The sequence below is a fragment of the Leptosomus discolor genome, chromosome Z (assembly GCF_034619465.1).
Source record: "Leptosomus discolor isolate bLepDis1 chromosome Z, bLepDis1.hap2, whole genome shotgun sequence".
Lineage (NCBI taxonomy): Eukaryota > Metazoa > Chordata > Aves > Leptosomiformes > Leptosomidae > Leptosomus > Leptosomus discolor.
Window position 1 is genome coordinate 4,969,814 of NC_141419.1, and position 17,534 is coordinate 4,987,347.

Here is a 17,534-nt window from a genome sequence, read left to right on the forward strand (position 1 = left end):
GGGTAAAGTTGAGGGTCTCTGTCTCTCAACCCGCAGGCCCCTGTGCTGGTCAGAGCTTCCCCTTGGACTAACCGGTCTGAACAGCAAGGTAAGGAGCAGACCCAGCCTGTAGGTGAGTCATGGAGAACCAGGGCTCGCCTAGCAGGATTTGCAGACACCTCGTGCGGGTCCTGGGAAGTGCTGAATAATGGAAATTATGGCATAGGGAAAGACTGTTGTTTTCTAAAATGGGGCTGGAGGAATTATTGGCAGCAAAATGGTGCTCAGAGCAGCAGTGTCCAGGTAGTTTTCCAGGCCAGGGCGGTGTTTGCTGTGAGTCAGATCCTGCTTGAACCCAGGGTTGGGGGCACCGGCAGGTAAAGGAGAGGGACTCACTTTGGTCGGATATTAAAGAAAATAAGCCTTCCATAACTTTCTGAAGACACAGTTTCACCCAGCATAGGTCCTGCTTTGCTGTTAGCTCAGTAATATGGCGCAGGGCTGAGATTAGCAGCACTGAAAGGATGTGAGGACAACTACTGTCTTTTAAGAGAAGTTTAAACAGCTAGAAAAAAAGCCTTGTCTTCCCTCCTTTCTGTCTGGGCCCTTTGAAATCTCTTCAAACCATTCCAGCTCCCTAGATTAATCCAGTAGACAGGATTAATCTGTAGGAAAAATATCCTTTTCAAGTCACTGCAGTGGTATTTCGATCAGAAGCAGCGATGACGTCCCATTTTAAACTAACTGCAGGTAGTAAAGGTCGCTCTGCCCTCCTGCAGCCAGGCACTGGAGTAACGTGAACACGTGCTTCAAATCAGAGTCTGTCAAAGGTGCCCAAAGGGGACAGGCAGGATCCCACAGACATCAACATGAGCCCGAAACTTCTCATGGCTCAATTGTACTTGTGTGAAGTGTAATGCAGTTGGAAGTCCTCTGTTTTATCTCAGAACAACTTCCCGCCTTGATTCCTAAGTGGGGTGGACAGGGGATGGAGAAACCAGCTGCATTGCTGGGCCTTCCAGAAGGAGATAAGGCGGCTTTCGGAGATCAGCTCGCCCAACTGTGGTGCTGGGCTCCACACCAGGCCCACAGGAGCTGCTGAGCGTTGGCGTCACCTCTCTAAAATGGGGTCTGGAACTCCTGAAAGGGGGTGAGCAGTTTTATGGACAGAAACACTGTGCTTGTTTCTGTAAAAATAAAGGCAAAAATCAAGGCAGTCTGGGGAGTAGAAGGGATCGGGCAGGTCCTCAGCGCAGCCCAGTGGGAGATGACACCCAGGTCACTTATTTCACAAGGCCAAACCCTCCTGCCCTGGCAGGTTTCAGACCACGACCTGGCTCCCGTCCTGCTGGGACCAGTCTCAGGGTGAGGGCAGCTGGACAGCCACCTCCCTCCAGGACAAGTCCTGCTTCTCTTCGGGTTTGTTCAGCAGCAAGGATGTTCTTGCAGTCCTGTATCTCAGAGAGATGTGGGTCTGAGGGATCTGGAGAGAAGGCCTGGAATTTAATTTTCCTGGGAAATGCCAATATTTAACCTGTATTTTCACTTCAAATCCAGCTGAAACTGCAAATTTTCCTGGGGAATGGATAGTCTGAACAGAATGAGTGTTTGGAAACATCCAAGTGTTGTTGCTCTGACAGGGTAAATCCTGGTTCCTTTTCCCAAGCCTGAGCTGGGTGTCAGAAACCATTTCATACTCAAACACAGAGACAGAGTGGCATTTGCGCCCAGTTTCAGGACTGCTCCAGGATGTGACACTGTGACAGATGAGCTCTCAGCAGTGTAAATTGGGGTATCCCCATGAAACACTGCAATACCAGGGATGGCTCAAGTGCCTGGGACTTTGCTCCTGAATCCCCTTGGCTTCTGTGCCATCCCTGCTCCCTCTGCTCACCCTGGCCAGCTGAGCTTGGCCGGGCTGGCACTGCTGCTTTCCTCCTCATTCCTGAATCCTCTTTCCTGGAAGGGACTTTTAGTAAATATTTCCCTTCTCTATATTTTTGTTGAAGTCTTATAATGCCCTCCTTCTTCTTTGCCCAGTGCTAAATATGAACTGATTACTCAGTTCCAAGAAACCTGATCTTTATGGCCAAGCGTAATAAACAGTACCCAGACATGTGAGACAGCACAGTAACAGCTATTTCTGGCCAGCAGATTTGTTCCCTCACACATTGGCTGCTCTGAGCTCCCTCAGAGGAGCTGAGGTCACTGCCGAGTTTCAGGCTGGAGTTTCAAGCTGGAATTTGGGAACATTCAAAAGCTGGATTTTTGTTGTTGTTGTTGATTTTTTTTTGCACTCTGAACTGGTCCCCCCAAAGGGCAGCTGGCCCCACTGGTTACCCAGCAATGCCTCACCTTGCCCAAGGGGCTGAGGGGGAAATGAACACCCTTTTCTATGCGGTCCTGCAGTACTGAGGTTCATCTCACCTCGGTGCTTGTGGGAACCTCTGTCAGAGCTGCTGGGACTTGATTCACCCCGTCTGACGTGCACCCAAGTCAGGCAAAATACACCCTGCGATCGCCACCTTGCTCTGCCTGGAGTCTGTGTCACCCCAGCCAGCAGAGCTGCCAGCGGGGCCGAGCATGGCCCCATACCTCAGGAACCAGTGGGTGCTCCCAGTTTCCCAAGGCGACCACCCAAAATGCTCAGTCCTTTTTTAACACAGCAAAGGTGCTGGTATTGGTTGAGGGCTGAGGATCCCCTCTCGCAGTTATGGCACCTGATGCCTTTTAACAGCACTCGGGGGGGTACAGGGCTCGGGGGGCAGTTCCCATCCTTCCCTTGGTCTGAACCAAAGAGATTATGAGTCAGTGGGAGTTTTTGCTTTGCTTAATTGAATGTCTTAAAGAGCAGAAGGTCACCTGTACCCCTGCTACGAGGCTCCTCACCACTCCTTTCTCCCCAGGTGCCATTCCGATTCTGGCAAGATGGCACCCAAAAAGAAAACCCCCAAGAAGCCCAAGGTGAATAAAGAGGATGCATCCATCACCCCAGTGATGGTGGAAGACGCTTTGCTAGATGTTGAACACCTCAATCACTTGAATGGTTTGTACGACAGCGCCTCCAACGGCTTCCACTGCACAGCCACGGAGGTGGAAGCGCCAGACCACAGAGCCAGCCTTCTGGAGGGGATGAACCAGATGCGCCAGAAGCGGTTCCTCTGCGATCTCACCATTGCCACCAAAACAAAGTCCTTCGAGGTGCATAAACTTGTCCTGGCTTCCTGCAGCGAGTACTTCCACCGCCTGCTGCAGAGAGACCCTCAGCTGCACCGCGTGGAGCTCCACGACGTGTCCCCACTGGGCCTGACCGCCATCATCACCTACGCCTACACGGGGAAGCTGAGCCTCTCGCTGTACACCATCGGCAGCACCGTCGCTGCGGCCACCCAGCTGCAGATGCCGGCGCTGCTGAACATGTGCAGTGACTTCCTCGTTCGGGAGATGGCCGTGGAGAACTGCGTGTACATCGCCAACATCTCGGCCACCTACGGCCTCAACCAGGTGAAAGAGGCCACTCGGAAATTCATCCGGGAAAACTTCCTGGAGTTCTCCAAGACCGATCAGTTCATGAAACTCCCCTTCGATCAGATCAACGAGCTGTTGATGGATGATGGCCTGCAGATACCCAGTGAGGTTGCAGCTTTCCAGATCGCTGTCAAGTGGCTGGAGTTTGACCCAAAACGGGTCCGGTATGCTGCTGACCTCCTGAGCAACATTCGATTTGGCACAATCTCAGCTCCAGACTTGGTCAACCATGTGCAACCCGTGCCACGCATGATGCAGGATCCGCAGTGCCACAAGCTCCTTGTGGATGCTATGAATTACCACCTGCTCCCCCACCAGCAAAACAGCCTTCAGTCGCGGAGAACCAGGATACGGGGAGGCCAGAGGGTGCTTGTCACAGTTGGGGGTCGTCCCGCTTTGACCGAGAAGGCCCTTAGCAGGGAGATCAGCTATAGGGACGCAGAGGGAAACTGGAACAAGCTGACGGAGATGCCAGCAAAAAGTTTTAACCAGTGCGTGGTGGTGATGGATGGATTCATCTACATCGCGGGTGGTGAAGACCAAAACGATGCCAGGAACCAGGCCAAGCACGCCGTCAGCAGCCTGAGCAGGTAAGACGGGCACCACCTGGCCACCCTGACCCTGGGGAGGGGGTCAGAGCTGAGCTGTGTCAGCCTGTGCCCCAGCACCCACCATGGGGTGAGGGACAAGCGTGTCAGAAAGGTTCCCCTTTGCTATCAGTAACCAGGAGGTAGGTCTGGCCTGCGGGATAACGCTTCCAGGGAGGGACAAACGCAGCGAGGCCCAGCGCAGGGTGCTGGACTGCGAGACACAAGACCTGGAAACCACTTCCAGGGATTTGGTCTGCGTGACCTCGGCCTGGGCTTTCCCTGGGGATGTTGGTGTCCAGGCTGCGCTGCCCACGTCCTCCAGCAGCACACAGCACTGGTGCGGGATGAGGGCAAGGCAGGGCCTCTTCAAAGCTGCGAGGCTCCTGGAGAAATGGGAGCCCTCGTTATTTAGCAGTTACTCATTTTGTTACCCGGGGTAGCTCCCCTTTTCACCCGCTGGCTGTTCCTCCAGCCAGTGCCAGCATCGACCCAGTCTCTGGTTTGCCTGCGTTCACTTTAAGGTAGATTTACTGTCTGTAGGATTCCTGTTGCCCCTCAGGCTTTCTTCTCTCCGCCTCCATTTCTCTCTTCATCATTTAAATGACAAGGTTTGTTTCCTAAATACCCATAAACCTGTCACTGCATTGCCAAAGGATTACTATTCAAAGAAAGGAGGAGTAACCATGGCAACCTGACACGCAGTATTTTGTTTGCAACCTAAACCTGAACTTCCCAGTAGCTCTGCCCACGGCTTGGCTCAGCCACCTGAGGCGCCACACGCAAGTTGTTGTCGGCACTGCTCGAGGCCAGCCCTTTGTGCCCTCTGATCACCACCCCTCGGTTAAGAGCCATCATTGGGCTCCTTCCCCTTCACCGAGTGAGGTTTCAGGGACCCACTGGCAGGTCTCTTCTATTTCTGGCCAGTAGCTTATCCACTTTTCCCAGCCTGGCCTTAGTCCTCGTGGCCTTGCTCTGGGGACACAGCAGTTCCAGTTCCCTCTGCCATCTCGTGGGCACGCAAGGAGCTGACTTCTTACCACGTGCCTGTCTTTGGCCTGGCAGGGTGGGTAGGGAAGACCTGCCCCTAAGTCCTCTTCTACCTGCCAAGACCCAACAGAGGGGACACCGACAGTGCTTGGGGACACCTCAGATTGCTATTTCCAAGCCAGGCTGGAGCTTGCAGTGGCAGGAGCGATGCTGGGCCATCCCAAGGGCTAGAGTGGCAACAACCCCAGCAGTTGCAGGTAGGATCCAGTCCTGTGCAGTGCCGTCATCTCCATCTGCACTGCCTGTCCAGATGCTTTGGTACTGCTGGAGAAGGCAGAGAGGCCCTCCCAATTTGTCTCCTCCGAAGGAAGATGTCTGGCAGGCTCCTCTTCTCCCCGCAGCCCTAACGCTAGTCCTGGACAGACGGCTCTGCCCTTCCTCCCCCAGGTACGACCCGCGCTTCAACACCTGGCTGCACCTGGCCAGCATGCAGCACCGGAGGACACACTTCAGCCTGAGCGCCTGCAACGGGCTCCTCTACGCCGTCGGAGGGCGCAACGCCGAGGGCGCGTTGGCGTCCGTCGAGTGCTACGTCCCCGCTACCAACAGCTGGCAGAGCAAGGCAAGCCTGGAGACGCCCCGCTGCTGCCACGCCACCGCCGTCATTGACGGCAAGCTCCTGGTCACCGGTGGCTACATCAGCCATGCCTATTCCCGCACCGTGCGCTGCTACGAGCCCAGCACCGACGCCTGGAGGGAGCAGGCAAGGCTCAGCACCCCCAGGGGCTGGCACTGCGCGGCCACCGTGGCCAACCGAGCGTACGTGCTGGGTGGCAGCCAGCTGGGTCCCCAGGGCGAGCGGGTGGACGTGATGCCTGTGGAGTGCTACAGCCCACTCACGGGGCAGTGGAGTTACGTGGCGCCCCTGCCCACGGGGGTCAGCACGGCCGGGGTGGCTCTGCTCGAGGGGCGCTTGTGCCTCGTGGGTGGCTGGAATGAGAGCGGGAAGAGGTATCAGAAATGCGTGCAGTGCTACAACCCTGACCTCAATGAGTGGGCTGAGGACGAGGACCTCCCTGAGGCCACCGTGGGCGTCTCGTGCTGCACCATCACCCTCCCACGCCCCCTGAGCTCCAGGTCCCGGGCCAGCTCTGTGGCCTCGGTAGCAGCCAGCACATAAAGAGCCTTGGGTGCCACACGGCTTATGCCAGCAGCTAGGGAAGGAGATGGAGCTCAGGAGGGTGGGGTAGCTGGCTGGGGAGGCACAGTGATCTTTGGAAGTCACTGCAAAGTCTCAGACACTCTTGTTCCATCACAGCAAGTTTTGAGCTCTAGGAAAGTGTCTTCTGAGCTGCCTGCATCTTCATCCTGCAGCAGGGATTGCTCAAGCAGGGCAGACACAGAAGCAAGCAGGACAGAAGAGCTTTTCTCCTCAGCTGGCAGCACTGTATCACAGCGTGGATTGGGAAGAAATGGGGAAAAAAAGAAGAAAACCAAACTAGAATAATGCAGGAGAAATTCTACTGTAGGAATAGTATTACGAGACACCTTCAAAACAACAGTAGTTTCGGTATTGGGTACAACAAAGTGACAGGTCTGGAACAGATGCTGTTGCTCATGTAGCATTTGTTCAAGGGAAAGACATTTAATATTTACTCATTGAAGCTAGGTACCTTCAGGCCAGGAATAAAGCCAGTCTGATAGCAAGGGAGAGAACTATTGGAGCAACTCACCAAGATCTCTTGGTCTTCCAAGTGCTGTGCTCTGGCTCAAGCAGAGGGAATCGGGGAAGTGCCCAAGGATGCTGTAAGACTCCAGGAGATTTGAGAGACAAATGGTGACCTGAAAATAAGTATCTGCTGGAACAGAATCCCTTCACATCTAAACCAGGAGCCCTCACAGATATATTCCTAGCCAGGCCCTGTTACTTGTTCCATCAAGCTCACAGCTTGGTTTTGAATGCAATTGGTGCTTCCCCATCACTGTGAAAGGAGAAGTGATCAGGAAACTTGAGCTTCTAGGGGGCAAGCACTTACTCAGTGCCTGGGGTCCCTCCCTGTCACTGCACCTGAGCGAGACCACTACCAGTCTTTATTAAAACCCCAGCTGCCCTTTCAGAGGGCACAGGGACTGCAGACCCCCTCACAGTGCTGCAGAACGGGCTCAGGCTCTTGGGCTGAGTCCATCAGTACAAACCACACCACCGCACCCCAAACCCTGCCCCAGCAGGTCCAAGATACAGCTCCAGAGCAGCGATAACCTGTGACAAGCAGGAAGCAAGAGGTTTACAACTCCAAAACAGGCTTGACAAAGGAATGGTCTAGTCTTTCAGACAATGCTGCACAATCACTGCTGGAAGTGAGTTTGTTCCTTCATTTTTAAATTATTTTTTACTGTAAGATGCAGAAGAGGACTAAGCACTAGAAGCAGAAGTAAGGGTGTTGCTGAACTCCACTTGTGTGAGCTGTATTGTCCTGCAGGAAATTTTCTCTTTAAACAATAAAGGCCATTTCTTTGCAGGGAAAGACTGTCTGGCTGTGTAATTACAGCACTCTTAAGTTCACACTCCTGAAACAGTTTAATGAACCAGTCAACATTTATTCTCTACCACTCAAGCACATCCAACAATTGCTCCAAGATTTCTAGAGCACATCAAGAGGGCCACGATCTGTGGGGCAGGAACAACTCCACCAGCTGCAGGTACAGGCACTCGAGGTCACACACTGCCCACAGAAGCAGCGTGGATCGGGGGCTTCTGCTGGCTGATCTCAGCCCTCTCTTGTGGCACCACGTTTGAATCTCGGGAGCCTCATCAATCCCCGGGCACTGCCACCACTGTGGTGGGCCTTGCCCATCCCCTCAGCCCTTTCCACCCAGTTCCATCACACTTGCTTATTAGACAACCCTCAGCCACGTTCTGGCTTTATTTTTTATGAGCACCATTTCCCCTGGCTTCCCATTGAGGAGCCCCCACAAAAATCACAACAGAAGTTAGGGGTTAGAAAATTTTATTTGCTTTTTTAGGTAACAGGAACTGCTCATTTACCAGGAAGGATGATGCCATCATACTGTGAGAAAAAAAAAAAAAAAAGAGAGAACCATCAGGTAAAGGTGCAGTACTGCCATGCAGAAAATCAAGTCACCACATTCATTCCAAGCCAGCCAGCCAACACTGACATGAAACACCAGTTCTCCTGCAGCCAACTGCCTTTCTACTTTGCTGCTGTGCTGTTCACTTCCAAGGGGGGCTTTCTTCAGACAAGCATTAAACTCCGCTCATCAGCCCAGCGAAACAAGCAGCCCCACCCTTCACAGGCTGACCTGACCAGAACTACACTCGTCCCTTTTCCAGTCTGAGGATTTGTCCCCAGAAGGTGGGGGCCTTCTGTGCCACAGGAAGTACAACCAGGCAGGAGGGGGAAAAAAAGCCATTCAGCAGGAGCAGGCTGGAGCCCACTCTGTGCAGGGTATGACTGGTGTAGATCTAGAGAGAGGAGTCAGTAAGGAGCCCCCTGACAGACTGCCCACCCTTTCCATCTCTGACAAAAGTTATCAGCAGTCCTCATCTCTGAGCATTTCCACTCAAGCACTTGGCACCTCCCATCCATTATCCAGTCTGTGCCACAGAGCTACGGACAGAAACTGAAGAACATGTTTTATTTGGATCGCTTCATCCTCCAAGTCTGGCAGCTGATCTAGGAGCTGTGTCAGATAAGCAACACCTAACCCTGCCTCATTACTTGGGATCCACATACACATGCTGCCTCTAAAAACTGCGGCAGACCGATTCACACAATGGCTGATGCTTCCAGGTACCCTGCAGAGCTGCCCTTTCAGTTTAGCGCACAAAAAAAGGGGCACAAACAACACCCACGCTCAAACACAGTGACTACTGCCCCAGTAAAAATCCATGATTTAAGCAGTGATCAAGATCTCCTCCCACACAGTGACCTGTCCCAGCCCTTCCACAGTGAAGCATCGTCCCCACACTTGCCAGGAAACTCTCGGGATACAAAAATAAAGAGGGACTTTACCTTTTGCTGAAACCAGCGCATGGCTTCTTCCTTTCCAATTCTGTGCTTGGCCCCAATGTTGCCAGTCCTGCGTTTCTTGTCAGCAATGCTGAAGCCAGGCCTGCCCAGCACCTGCCAGGAGAGGAGACCCACAGCACTATTTCATTCTGACATTTATTTGTTTTCTTAAACTTTACAGTTTTCTAGGAGGGAAGGCTAGAATTCCCACATCAGTAACATCTCAGTGTCTGAAATTATGTTCAAGAGTGAGAGCATTATCTTCTACAGCCTCGATGTAAACTGAAAACTAAGTTCACTTCTGAGCAGCCAGGAAAATGACAGGGACAGCTCCTAGGTGGGACAACTTAGGACATCCACTGACTCACAGAAACCAAAATGAGTGTGCAAGACACATTATTCCATACCCAGAGGCCTCAGCTCTCAAGAAAGGATACACTGAACAGCACTGTTAGCACACATGGAACAGCTGACCCTATTTCAGAGATTTAGCATGAGGTACAGCGGAATGGAACCACTTGAACACACCAGCCACCACCGCTGCTGTCGCCTCGGCCCTCTGAACGCAGGGACACGCAGCTCATCTTCCTGTCTGCACTCCTGAAGCCCCTGCTGCGCCTTCCACTGCTGCTCCTTCCCTCCCCAAACCTCGCAGCGCCATTTCAGTGTTATCCCAGGAGTACCAGTAAAAGCCACAGTATTTGTTTCTGAAGAGGCTTTGTAAGACATGTCATAGATCAAGGATTTTACAGCAGCCCTGGGAACCTCAGTTTAGACTTGGATTTTGTTGACATTTTTCCATCTTCCAGAACTGGGCAGCAAGTTACTGTCAGCCCGTTACTGTTTTAGGTTCCTTCTCGATCTTTCACAAAAGCCCAGCAGCTGCAAGGAAGCAGGGAATACGCACCACGTAAAAGTCCAAGCCGTAGATACCAATACTGGGATCATATTTAATCCCCAGATCGATGTGCTCCTGGATTCCAAAGCCAAAGTTCCCAGTGTCTGAGAAGTTGTTTTTTCTCAACTCGTATTCTCGCACCTGAAACATTTGTCGTCATTATTGACCGCAGAGTGAGAAGTCCCACATGTTCCACCGGCTACCAGCCCCCCAACTGCCTTACATGCAAGACGAAGTCTTTACCCCTAGGAGGTGGCTTCCCCAGCCTGCTCATAAATGTCAGCAACAAAGACAGAACCTCAACAGAACGCAGCAACTGCACCCACGAGCTCTTAAATAAGGATGAAGCAGCAACCAGACAGAGCAACAGTGCAAATGCAGCAGCCTGTGTGTCAAAGCTGCTCCCCCTGCCCTTGACATCCATGACCAACCTGTAACTACATCAGGCGCAACATTTCCAAGCACGTGTCTTTTCAGCTGGTACAGATTAAGTTTTGTTCTTTTCCAAATCAAAGATCCAAACCAGCCAAATTCTCACCTTCAACCCCTTCTCCAGAATCTCCTCTGCTTTGGCCCCGCGCACCGTGCAATGAACAGCAATCTTCTCATTTCTCCTGATTCCAAAGGATCTTACAGTGTATCGTGCTGTAGGCAGCAATAATGACACTCAGAGGCTAATCCAATGATTCCCACCCAGGGGATTCAGAGCTTGCTTAAGAAAACCAAAAAAATTAAAGGCAAGATAAAAGAACCGAGGCAACCAGACGTTCCCTCTTTGGGGACGAGGGCAGAGCAGCAGCCCAACTCTGGAAGCAGGACTGACCTGACAGAACCGACCACCCGCCCCTGAATACTGCAGGCGCCCCGCAATTCTCACAACATGAGCAGACCTCCCCACGCTAGCTCTGCCAAAGAGCTTCTTCCCTGGGAGCCACACCGCCACTTCACCCTCTTCATGCTCACCAGAGGAAGGAAAACAACCCCCGCTGAAGCCAGAAAACACCCCGCTCCTTTGCGGCCCCCAGCACAGGCAGCCCTCCTTGGCCGCCGCCAGGAAAACCCGCCCCTCACCTTTGGAGAAGACGGGGGTCTGGCCCGTCAGCTGCTCCAGCACTTTGGCCGCTCGGGTGAGCCTGTCCCCGCTCTCCCCAACGCAGATGTTGAGGCAGAGCTTGCGGATGCGCAGCTCTCGCATGGGGTTCTCCTTTTCACCCTGGTCTTGCTGCGGAGAAACGACACCGGGGCTAACGCGGGGGGCGACCAGGAAAGAGTCCACCGCTCGCCCCGCCGGACGGACAGCGTTTCGCCAGGCCGCTATGGCAGCCTGACACCGAGCCCTGCTCCACCCCGGGGGCGAACCCTAGCGCCGCGGCCCCCCTCTCACGCACCGCCGCGGCGGCCCAGCCACCAGGTAGGCCGCGGCCTGTCATGGCAGCCGCTTCCCTAGGGCGGCTCACCGGCTCCTCCCTACCCATACCGGCCCCGCAGCTCGCCCTCCCGGCCTCCCCCACTCCCGTCCGCAAGGGCCATGGCCCGGCCGGGCCCCGCCGAGGGCGGATGGCGGCGGATACAGACAACACAGTCCGTCCGCCGCCCGCCGTCCCCTCCACTCACCGCCATGATGGGGGCGGGGAAGAGATCAAGCGGGCGGCGCCGCGGGGTCTTATGGGACGGCACGGGGGGGCGCGGCGCGGGCGGCAGCGCCCCCTGGCGGCTGGAGGCCGGCACTGCGCCACGGCCAGTTGCCGGGGCAACCGCGGGCGGGCGTGTGCCCCGGGGAGCCCCCGCCGCCATTTTGTCCCGCAGGCCCGTGGGGACGGGGGTGCGGAGGGGCCGCCGGCCCTGCCCGCCCTCACCCCGCAGCCAGGCTGGGGTCCGGGCCCGGCCTGCGCCACCGTGAGCTGCTGCCTCTGCCCGTGGGGCTCGCTCCGGGTGACGCTGAGGCAGATGGTGGCGCAGGGGGCTGGGGTCCTGCCAGGAGCCCTGGGCCGCTGCTGAGGCCGGGAGGGATGAGCCACAGGGGTTTTGCTGGGAAACGCCACACCAGAAGGTGTTGGAGTTTCCCCACTCCCAAGCAGCATCAAGCGTAGCTTACCCAAGTCTGTCTGCCAGAGCTTTTCCCATCCCCACACCCCTGAGTGACTTGAACCAGACCTGGGAACATGTTTCGGTTTCACTTCAGTCTTTCAGGGAAGCGTTTGTGGGTTTCAGAACTCTGCCTGGGATCTGGATCCTCTTTTTATGCACCATATTGACTTGGTCTGGGGCAATGGAGGAGTTGAAGCCCACTCCATTGCTGCAGTCAGCTGGGAGCAGAGCGTAACATAGCTTCTCTGGGAAAGGGACAAGCCAAATTCACACACCTTTTTGGGTCCAAATATCTCTTTCAGTGGCCACGTCTTGAGCTGAATGGTTGCAATGAAGCTGTCACTCAGTAAGGAAGACAGCAGCTCAAGGCTTTCCCTCGATATCACCTTCCCTGCCTCTCAGAGGCCATGCTCAGAGCTGCCAGGCTGAACTCTACAATGCCCTCACTTATTTTTTGCCCTATTTGCTTCTAAAAGGGGATGAAGGATGAATGAATAATCAGCTTGGCTCATTAAGAAGAGAAAAAAAGTGTTAGGAGTCTCTGTGCAGAGGGCGTGAGAAGCCGCTTGTTAAAAAGTAGCGTTACTCTAGTGCTTCATTACTGATTTACTTCATCCAAGAACAGCTTTGCTGGAAATAGCTGCAGGCTCCTCACAGAGCTCGGCTGACAGCCAGCTTTACCAGCTCTCCATGGATCCCATTTAGGATCTGTCCACGCTGCAGTGTTCCTTCCCCTGGGCAAAGGCTGAGGGCAGGGTCAAAGGCACAGCAGGCAACATGGGTCGAAGGGCTGGTGCCTCCCCAGGGGAGCAGATTGGGATCAGAAGGTGGACAGAGCTGGCTGAAGGTGCTGGGCACTTCAAGAGCGCAGGCAGGGCTGCGTAGCTCATGCCATCGCCTGAGGATGCTACAAGGGCCCCGGGAGCAGGCAGGAACACACGCTGAGATTTGCACCTGAGCTTTGCTGCCTGAGAGCAGGGTAGTAGAGGGGGCTCCTGCCCGACCCGTGCCCGCCTGCAGTCCATTCCTTTGTGTACTTTCCCATGCTCATGGCTCTCATTGTGCAGTAGTGTCCTCCCTAGCCCAGTCTTGGATGGTCCCGCTGCCAAAGGCTATGTAGAAGATCAGGCCAAACAGGTTGAGGGCTGCAGATATGAAGAAGGCATTCCTCCAGCCAGTCTGGAGATCCTGGGGGGCCAAGAACAGATCACGATGGTATCACCCTTCCCTTTATCTCCGTGTAGTGATCACCCAACTACTGCCGCCCAGTTCACTGGCATTAAACTTGTCTCCATCCTCTGCTTGCTACTAGTACCAACAACAGAAGGGCTTTGCTCAACTCAAGACATACGCCAGACCCCCTCTTGTTGGAGCTGCATTTCCTCCCTTTGCATTTTTGGAAACATTGTGGGCTGTGCTGAATTCAGGAAGCTTTCTTGCCTGGCACAGAGCTTCCCCCTCACCCAGCTCCCTCGACCTTTTCCCCATCTCTAAGTACATCCAGATGGGGCCCATGTGGAGCTCTTCCTGCTTTCTGAGTCACCCCCATGTCCTCAAAATGGTCCAGAGCTCTGGTTTGCCGGGTGCTATACGGCATGTGTTTGTGGGGAGGGGGGTGGGCTTGGAGTGATTTTTGATTCAGTGCAAAGAAAGGAATACATTTCTGACAGCAGACCTGTGTTTTCTTCCGGGGATGTGCTTGTGGTTTGTGGCCCAAAATTACCTGGCTGACAAGAAGTCCAACTGCAGTAGGAGCAATAATTCCTGCGACTATGCCAAAGGTATTTGTGACTCCCAGCAGGAACCCTGCATATCTGGGGAGAGGAAGCAAAGATTTCCTGAGTGAGGCAGAGAGGAAACTGTCACAAGAAGGGGGAGCAGTAGATGCGGCCAGTCCCTTCCCTCATCTGCATGAATACTGCCTGTCGTGCTGAGCAATGCTAGGATCTTCCCTGCAAGACTAGGGGGGGGATTTAAAGCCTTTATTTTACTCCTTAGCTTACAATGCCACCAGCTACAGAAGATAAGGGAAGGCAGAGTAGGAATTGCAGAAGCTTGCAGAAGCTTTGAGTGTTGGAGACAGAAAGGACGCAGAGCCAGGGAGGGCACAGAGGTCAGACCCACTTACCTGGGTGCTATATCGATGTGGTTAATATTGACGCCTGACCCTGTCATGCTGATTACTGTCAAGGCCAGTGTCAGAAGGACCACAACAACTGTGGAACTGCAGCCAATGTAAGGCACAGCCACCAGGAAGGCAGCTGGGAGCAGCATCCCTTGGGAGAAAAAGGGGATGTGTTTTATAACAGGCCGCACAAGTGTGCCGGAAAGGCTGGATAACAGCTGAAAGCTTGTCCTTACCGAGTGCTGAGAAGAGCTTCCTGACGGCTGCTGTGCCAAGCACTCGCCTGGCCAGGAGGAAATCAGCCAGCAGCCCAGCCAGGATGTGCCCCAGCCCATTCCCAATGTATGGCAGCGAGGAGAGGAGCCCGTTCTGCAGAGCAGAGACCAAGGAATTATGTCCATGGCACGAAACAACGTAGCCAAGGGCTCCGAGACTGCAGCTCCCTTGGTCCCAGAGCCACCAGTCCTTGGGAAGTCACGTCCCTGAGGAACCTCCATGTTCCCAGCCTACAGAAGGACCACGTCCTGTTGCTGTTGCAGCCACAGGGCAGCACTCACCTCTCTGAGGTCAAAGTGGAGGATGTTGCTCATGAATGTGGGCATGGAGGTCAGCAGCATGTAGAACAGCCAGTCTGTGCAGAAGCAGGCAATGGTGATCGCCCAAAGAGGCAGTGATTTAGCCATGGCCACAAGCGGGAGGGAGCGGCCATGAGAGCTGCCCTGGAAGGAATAAAACATCAGCCAAGTGCCTCCTTTCCTGTCTCGCATCCCCTAGGCAGGCTGTCCAGGCTTTCCTTGGATTCTCCACCTGCTCCTGAGAAGACTGGGACTAGCCCTGGCTGCTGCTGAAGGAACCCAGCTGAACTGCCTCAGAGCGGTCTCTTTGCAGTGGGGTCGTGGTTAAAAGGTTTGTGTTTACCTGGTGAGACAGCGATGACACGATGTGCTCTTGCTCCCTGTCACTAATCCATGGGTGAAGGGCAGGGTCCTCGTAGACGAGGAGAAACCAGCAGATGCACCAGGCACAGCCAACGCTGCCTGCGAGAAGCAGGGCTCTCAGTGCCAGCTCCTCTTAACGATGAGCTGTGGCAGAGCTGAGAGCCAGCGGGATGGAGGCTAGTGCTAGTGAAACAGCGAGTGCAGGGAGATGGAAAGGGATAAACTTCCCTGAACTCACAGCTCACAGTGGAAAGGGCCAAGTTGATGGCACAAAAGGTTCAGCAAAGGCACCTTCCCTAATAGTATCTCAGGAAAATGGCTTCATCCTGGTCTGGGGGTGAGAGGGGAGCCCAGAGCTCCGTGTGGGACTAGTAAGGGCAGAGCTGGTTCCGCAAGGCTCTGATGGGAACCTTTGGGAGTTCTGCCAGCAAACAGTCTGCAGTGGGGTTGGAGTAGAAGGGCATGATAAGCCATTACTCACCGAAGATGTAGAAGACAAAAGGCCACCCCAGACTCTGGCAGATGATCCCAGCCACAAAGAGAGCAAAGAAAGTCCCAAAAGTGCATCCTAGGATTCAGAAACCAGAAGAGTCATTTTAATGGGATTTTGTGTGACCAGCAGCGAGTGGGACAGATCCACAGCCTCCAGCCTGATTTGTGATGGGAAAATGTGGTGTCACAAATGAAACGCCTGTGCAAACAAGTCCCCTTGTATCCAGGTTTGCTCCCTTCAGTGGCCAGGTTCCCTCTCCTGCCTCAAGCTGACCTGAGCCAAGGAGACAGAGAAGACACGGGATGGGAGGAGGAGACGTGAAGAGACTGAACACTGCTAACACTTCTTTCCCAAGGATCCACAGCCTTGAACTTGAGGCTGCTACAAGGACTGGCTTGGAAAAAAGGGGGAGAGGAAAGGTCCTGCACTTACTGAATCAGCGGTAGGGAAAGGTCCTTGTCTCTTACCAGCATCAGCGATGTTCATGAGCCTGCTGCGTTCCAGTGGAGGGGCCCATTTTGCCCAGAGTGTGTACTGAGCTGGAAATATCACTCCCTGCAAAGATAACAGGGAGCGTGGAGTGAAGGGACACGGGGAGCGCAGCCGGGGCTAACCAGAGCAGGTTCCATAGCCTGGCAGCTCCTGGAGCCACGACTGACCTCAGCCAAGCCCAGCAGTGCCTGCATCCCGATGAGGAAGCTCACACCGAGCTCTGCTGCTCGGGGCACAAGGAGAGTGAGCAGGGAGGAGAGCAGCAGCCCGCTGCCCAGGACAGGTTTCCCCCCAAACAGCCCTGAGCAGTACCCGCCCAGCACCTGCGTGAGGCTGTAGCCGTAGAAGAAGGAGCTGAGGATGATCCCTTGAGTCTCAGCGCTCCAGTTGTACACGGGGGCCTGGAGGAGACATGTCCATCAGAGAGATCACCATTTTTCAGGCACAGACTCCTCCAGAAGGGGAGGAGCAACCAGAAAACGCAGCCCTAGAAAATCTCTGCTCCTTCACCCCCCTTATCCTCAAGGCTTTTCTTTGCTGCTTCCAAGTCCACCCTCATGCAAAAGCAAGAGTGGACTCAGCCCGGGAAGTGTCTTTCAGTTATCTGCATCTGCTTTCCACTTACAGCCTGAGCAAATCCTGGGTAGGAGCCGCGGGGAGCGCTGCCAGACCAGCCGTGGGGATGGCTGCTGTTAGTCATGGCGACGATGGCAATGCTGAGGCTGACCCGGAGCACGTACGCCACGAAGAGAGAGACGTGCAGGACCAGGGCCAGGCCACAGCGAGCGGAGCAGGGCCCTGTGGAGAGAGAGCGCCCACAAACCGGGGCTGGTCAGAGAGGCCACGGGTTAACTCCCACCCCCTCCTACAGATCCGTGTTGTCAGGCAGTCACCTTACTGCAGCAACAAATGGCTCTTTCCAGGTACCCTCCATACATCTACCACCGAGCTCCTGCCCTCCTCCTTTGCAGGGGTGGCAGTTTGCGTCTTCAGAAGGAGAGCGGAGGGGCAGGAAGGCAAGGAGACTTGCCCAAGGATGGAGGGGACACATCGAAGCCTGAGATCGCTGGCTCTCAGGCCCTGCTGAGGCAGCGCATCAGCCTGCTGCTCCCCAAGGAGCGGATTTACCTGTGTGGCAGGAGGGCTGCTGAGCAAGCAGAGGGGCTTCGTCCTGCTCTGCCTCCGGCCCGTCCCCTGCCTGCGTGTCGTCCGCGTGGCACTGCATCCTCTCCCGCCTGCAACGCTGCTGCCTGCTGCTCCTCAAGATAACGGCAAGCCCTGTTGGGAAGCGCATCTCAAATGTCAAAAAACACGGGAGATGCCGGGCAGTGAACCCTGGCATTTCCTCCCAACGCCATTACCGGCACAGCGAGAGCGGAGCAGGC

The 17,534-nt window shown here is 54.6% G+C and overlaps 3 protein-coding genes across 3 annotated transcripts; 1 reads left to right on the forward strand and 2 right to left on the reverse strand.

Annotated features, from left to right (window-relative positions):
- Positions 1-2,907: 2,907 nt before the first annotated feature.
- LOC104351684 (kelch-like protein 31) lies at positions 2,908-6,264 on the forward strand. Its single transcript, XM_009957838.2, has 2 exons — positions 2,908-4,097; positions 5,532-6,264. The coding sequence occupies exons 1-2, from the start codon at positions 2,908-2,910 to the stop codon at positions 6,262-6,264; spliced, it is 1,923 nt and encodes a 640-aa protein (XP_009956140.2).
- Positions 6,265-8,075: 1,811 nt separating this feature from the next.
- Positions 8,076-11,677, reverse strand: RPL11 (ribosomal protein L11). The gene is made up of 6 exons (XM_086479089.1): positions 11,628-11,677; positions 11,085-11,235; positions 10,552-10,658; positions 10,023-10,154; positions 9,119-9,229; positions 8,076-8,152 (listed from the first exon to the last, which is right to left on the reverse strand). Exons 1-6 carry the CDS (start codon positions 11,631-11,633, stop codon positions 8,123-8,125), a joined length of 537 nt encoding a protein of 178 aa, XP_086335215.1. The 5' UTR covers positions 11,634-11,677; the 3' UTR covers positions 8,076-8,122.
- A 1,444-nt stretch (positions 11,678-13,121) lies between these two features.
- LOC104345634 (sodium-dependent phosphate transport protein 3) lies at positions 13,122-17,374 on the reverse strand. Its single transcript, XM_086480006.1, has 11 exons — positions 17,278-17,374; positions 16,775-16,947; positions 16,317-16,550; positions 16,125-16,212; positions 15,646-15,732; positions 15,145-15,263; positions 14,784-14,945; positions 14,463-14,595; positions 14,230-14,377; positions 13,825-13,915; positions 13,122-13,289 (listed from the first exon to the last, which is right to left on the reverse strand). The coding sequence occupies exons 1-11, from the start codon at positions 17,372-17,374 to the stop codon at positions 13,158-13,160; spliced, it is 1,464 nt and encodes a 487-aa protein (XP_086336132.1). The 3' UTR covers positions 13,122-13,157.
- Positions 17,375-17,534: the final 160 nt, after the last annotated feature.